We start from the raw sequence: 3,475 nt of genomic DNA, 5'->3' as shown, positions 1-3,475 counted from the left end.
CTGCCGCTGCCGTGCTCCTGCTTCTCTCTCTGAAGGAGAGAAAACCCAGGGAGTTTTTAGGGGACCAAAGCCCCAGGGGAGGTGACCAGCTCGAGTGTTACAACCCCGTTCCTGGCTCCCCAGGATGCTCCGGCCCTGCCAGCACACGGCCCTCCCCGCCGCCGGCGTGCCCCGTGTCCCAGCCAGTGTGCCCACAGCCAGTGGGAGGAGCGGCGTGTAACCTCTCTCGTGTATTTGCCAACCTTTGCACCTCAAAAGCCGGCGTTCGTTGTATTTCAAGATAATTACATCTGAGCAGACCTGTGTGTCAGGGATGATTCAGACAGGGGCAGCCTCGCCGGCGGGGACGAGGCTAGGACCTGCTTTTGGGCTGGAGCCAGAGCAGGGCTGCTGGACCGGCGGCACAGGAGCTGGGGCTGGCTGGCCCTGGGTTTACGAGCTTTTATCCCTCAGCAGCAAAATCATTCTTCATTTCCAGAAGGGATTTGGGGGTATGTGGCTCTAGGAGTAAGAGATGGGATGGAGCTTTGTCCTGAGCCTCTGCAGGCTCTGGAGGGAGAGAGGTCGTACCGGACATCTAGTAGGACTTTAGTGTGCACAGTAAGTCTGTCCCTGTCCTTGTCCTGCTTATTTCTTACTGTTTTACAGCAGTGTGCAGGGAGACGAATCTTGGCCTCACTGGTCATGGAGAAACCCCCTTCCCGACGGAGGAGCTTGCAGACAGATAGATGGGATGCTAGCTGAGGGACGTGACTTCTCCCAGCTGCCCGAGGCTCCCGCGTCCCCGGAACACGCTGCCGGATGCGTGTTGGGGGAGGACAAAAGCTTGGACATGAAACCGAGCTTCCTTCCATAAAGCTAAGGCTGCCTGCTATGTTTGCCTGGTGATTCGGGCGTCTGCTTGCAATTAGCAGCCCGCCTGGCACATCCAACCGCCCGCGCTCTGCCAGGAGAGCGGCTGCTCTCACCGGGAGGCACCGGCCTCTCCCCGCCGCCGGCTTCCTCGGGAGCCCTTGGAGGCAAAGGGGCACCTCAGCCTCCACACCCACAGCTCTTCAGCCGTGCAGATATTTCCCTTTCAGCCTCCACATCCACAGCTCTTCAGCCATGCAGATATATTCCTTTCGAGCCCATGAAAGGGCGTGACTTGGGCTGGGCGTGTGTGATTTATGGCCATTTGAACAAAAGCCTTCACGCCAGGAGAGAGGATCCATTTTCTCCTCCTCCTCCTCTTGATCTAATGCACTTTAGTTATTTGGTAAATCTTCTAATGGTTTTATAATGCACTAAGTGAAGCAAAGTGACACTATTTTTTCGTATTGATTTTATTGCATCTTACCAGTTTCATAAAGCCAAGATTCAGAGGGAGCTGGAATAATTCAATAATTCATACTGCCCAAGTGGTTGGTTCAAGCTGAGCGAGGATTAACTTTAAAGAGGGGAGCATTTTTCTCCCTGCTCCTTTCCCTGCGTGGATGCTTTCTGCACCCAGAGGGGCCAAATACGGTGCCAGAGGGAGAGCGATGGAGAGGGGCTGGGTTCCCCATTGCCCCGCTCCTCTTCTTGGCATCATGGGCAGCTCAACAGCAGCTCCCTCCACGCACTGTTTGCCAGCTCCCCATCAAAAATAACGTTCCAGGGGTGGTGGAGGGCTGATGATGCTTGGGACAGGAGGATGCCCCAGGGCTGGGGACCCGGCTCACCCTTCCCCAGGGACCATGCGGCAGCCGCGCAGCTGTATCACCCCAGGGCAGGCGTGGGGTCCCCCCGAGATGCATCTCCTCCCTTTCGTCACCGTAAAAGTCTCTCTCGCAGGGGTGTTGTGGTGTGTAGGGGAGCTCTGCGCCCATGGCAAGCCATCAGCAAAGCTCTCACGGTCTAATCCTGGGCAGCAACTCAAATGTTTCGCTGGCTTTGCAATGATGGAGAGCGGCTGCTCTCACAGGGTAAATCCTTCCTTGCTTATGGCAGGGACAGCGGTGGTGTTGCCTGTGATGGCACTCGGGTGTCACTCGGAGAGCTGGGAAGGGGGCGAGGTTCGAGAGGGATTTCCACTGAGAGGGTTCCCTCCACTTCACTTGTACCTTTTTTTTCTGTCCCAATAGTTGTGCCCATGAACGTCAGCTGCACCCGGACGGACTTCCACATCCAGATCCCTGTGCCGTCCCTGGCCCAGCTGGAGAGGAATAGGATTTATTTGGGGACCCCCTCCTGTGCAGCCCAGGTGGTTGGCGGGAACTTTAAAATACACACCAGGTTCGACACCTGTGGTACCAAATCCCAGGTAAGCGGTCGGCAAACCTTCCTTTAAAGCAAGCTAAGTAGATGGCTAGCCCCATGCTGGTCGTACCGGCTGCAGAAAGGAGTTCCCAGTCCCTTTCCCATCTTCCCAGTAGATGCTGGTCTGATTCATGGCCAACTGCCCTCCAAGCCCCTGTGAAAACGAGCTGCACAAAGGCCTGACGAGCCGTGACCCTTGTCTTGCAGAAACGCAACAACACGTCCGTCATCGTCAGCACCCTCTACATCGATTTTTCAGCGGGCGACCGGGAGGACATCCACCAGTACGAGGTGCAGTGTGAGCCGAAGAGGAAGGAAGCCTCGGTGACCCTCATCGCTGGCCCCAACACATCCAGGCTCAGCCAGGCAGAAAACCTGGTGGATGCCCAGCAGCGGGAGGGGGGAGCGATGGACGCCCGCGAAATCAAGAGCCAGGACACCAGCGACATCGTCTTCATCAGCATCTGCATCCTGGCCGGGCTCCTCATGGTCATCGCGGTGGTGGGGCTCATGCTTCTGTAGGATGCTGCTCCCTGAACCTGTGATGCCAGCCCTGCTCGGGGTGGAAACGCGCCCCAAAATCCCACCTTCACCCCAAGTTGAGCACTAACACAGCTGCCTAAATGGAAACACAGCCCCGAAACAGAGCCTGAACCCAACCTCCACCTCCTCCCAGCGCATGAAAAATCTGGGCAATAGGCAGCCGTTTCCCTTCCCAATTTGTTTTCCTCTGTCTCAATCTGTCCATTTGGCTCGGGAATGCAATTCTTGCGCTTCCTAACTCTTCCCACACCTGCTTCAATTTGTTTTCCCTCTGGTGCTGCTGCTTTCGGGAAAGTAACGTTGTTGGCCGATGGCTGCAAATCATCCTGTCAATTATTTCTAGCTGAATTCTTGAAGGTACAAACCATCCCCAAATATAGCGATATTCCCGATAAATATTTTCCAGGCTCCCGTCTGTGCTCAGGGGGGTATCGTAGAGCTGTGTTGTAGGTATCTCCACTTGGCAAGTATAGATGTAGCTCATGTAGATGCTTCCAGGCAGTGTTTCTGTATGCCCGCGGGCGATGTGACGAGTCGCATTCGCTGGGTGCCCTGGAGCTCCTCGTTTGATCTTCGCACGTCGTTTAACCCACCCGTTGCTCGCAGGACTCACCTGAGCGCTTCAGCCACCAGCAAATGGAGGGAAGGAGAA

General features: G+C 55.9%; 1 protein-coding gene across 1 annotated transcript in view; it reads left to right on the top strand.

Moving 5' to 3' along the window:
• Positions 1 to 2,802, top strand: part of CDCP2 (CUB domain containing protein 2) — a 7,055-nt gene extending 4,253 nt beyond the window's left edge. Inside the window, exons 6-7 of the mRNA XM_009579797.1 lie at positions 2,106 to 2,284; positions 2,488 to 2,802. Coding sequence (XP_009578092.1) covers positions 2,106 to 2,284; positions 2,488 to 2,802 — 494 coding nt within the window. The remainder of the gene's footprint in view (positions 1 to 2,105; positions 2,285 to 2,487) is intronic.
• Positions 2,803 to 3,475: the final 673 nt, after the last annotated feature.

The sequence above is a fragment of the Fulmarus glacialis genome, unplaced genomic scaffold (assembly GCF_000690835.1).
Source record: "Fulmarus glacialis isolate BGI_N327 unplaced genomic scaffold, ASM69083v1 scaffold20496, whole genome shotgun sequence".
Taxonomy (NCBI): domain Eukaryota; kingdom Metazoa; phylum Chordata; class Aves; order Procellariiformes; family Procellariidae; genus Fulmarus; species Fulmarus glacialis.
This window is presented reverse-complemented; position numbering and strand designations above follow the sequence as displayed.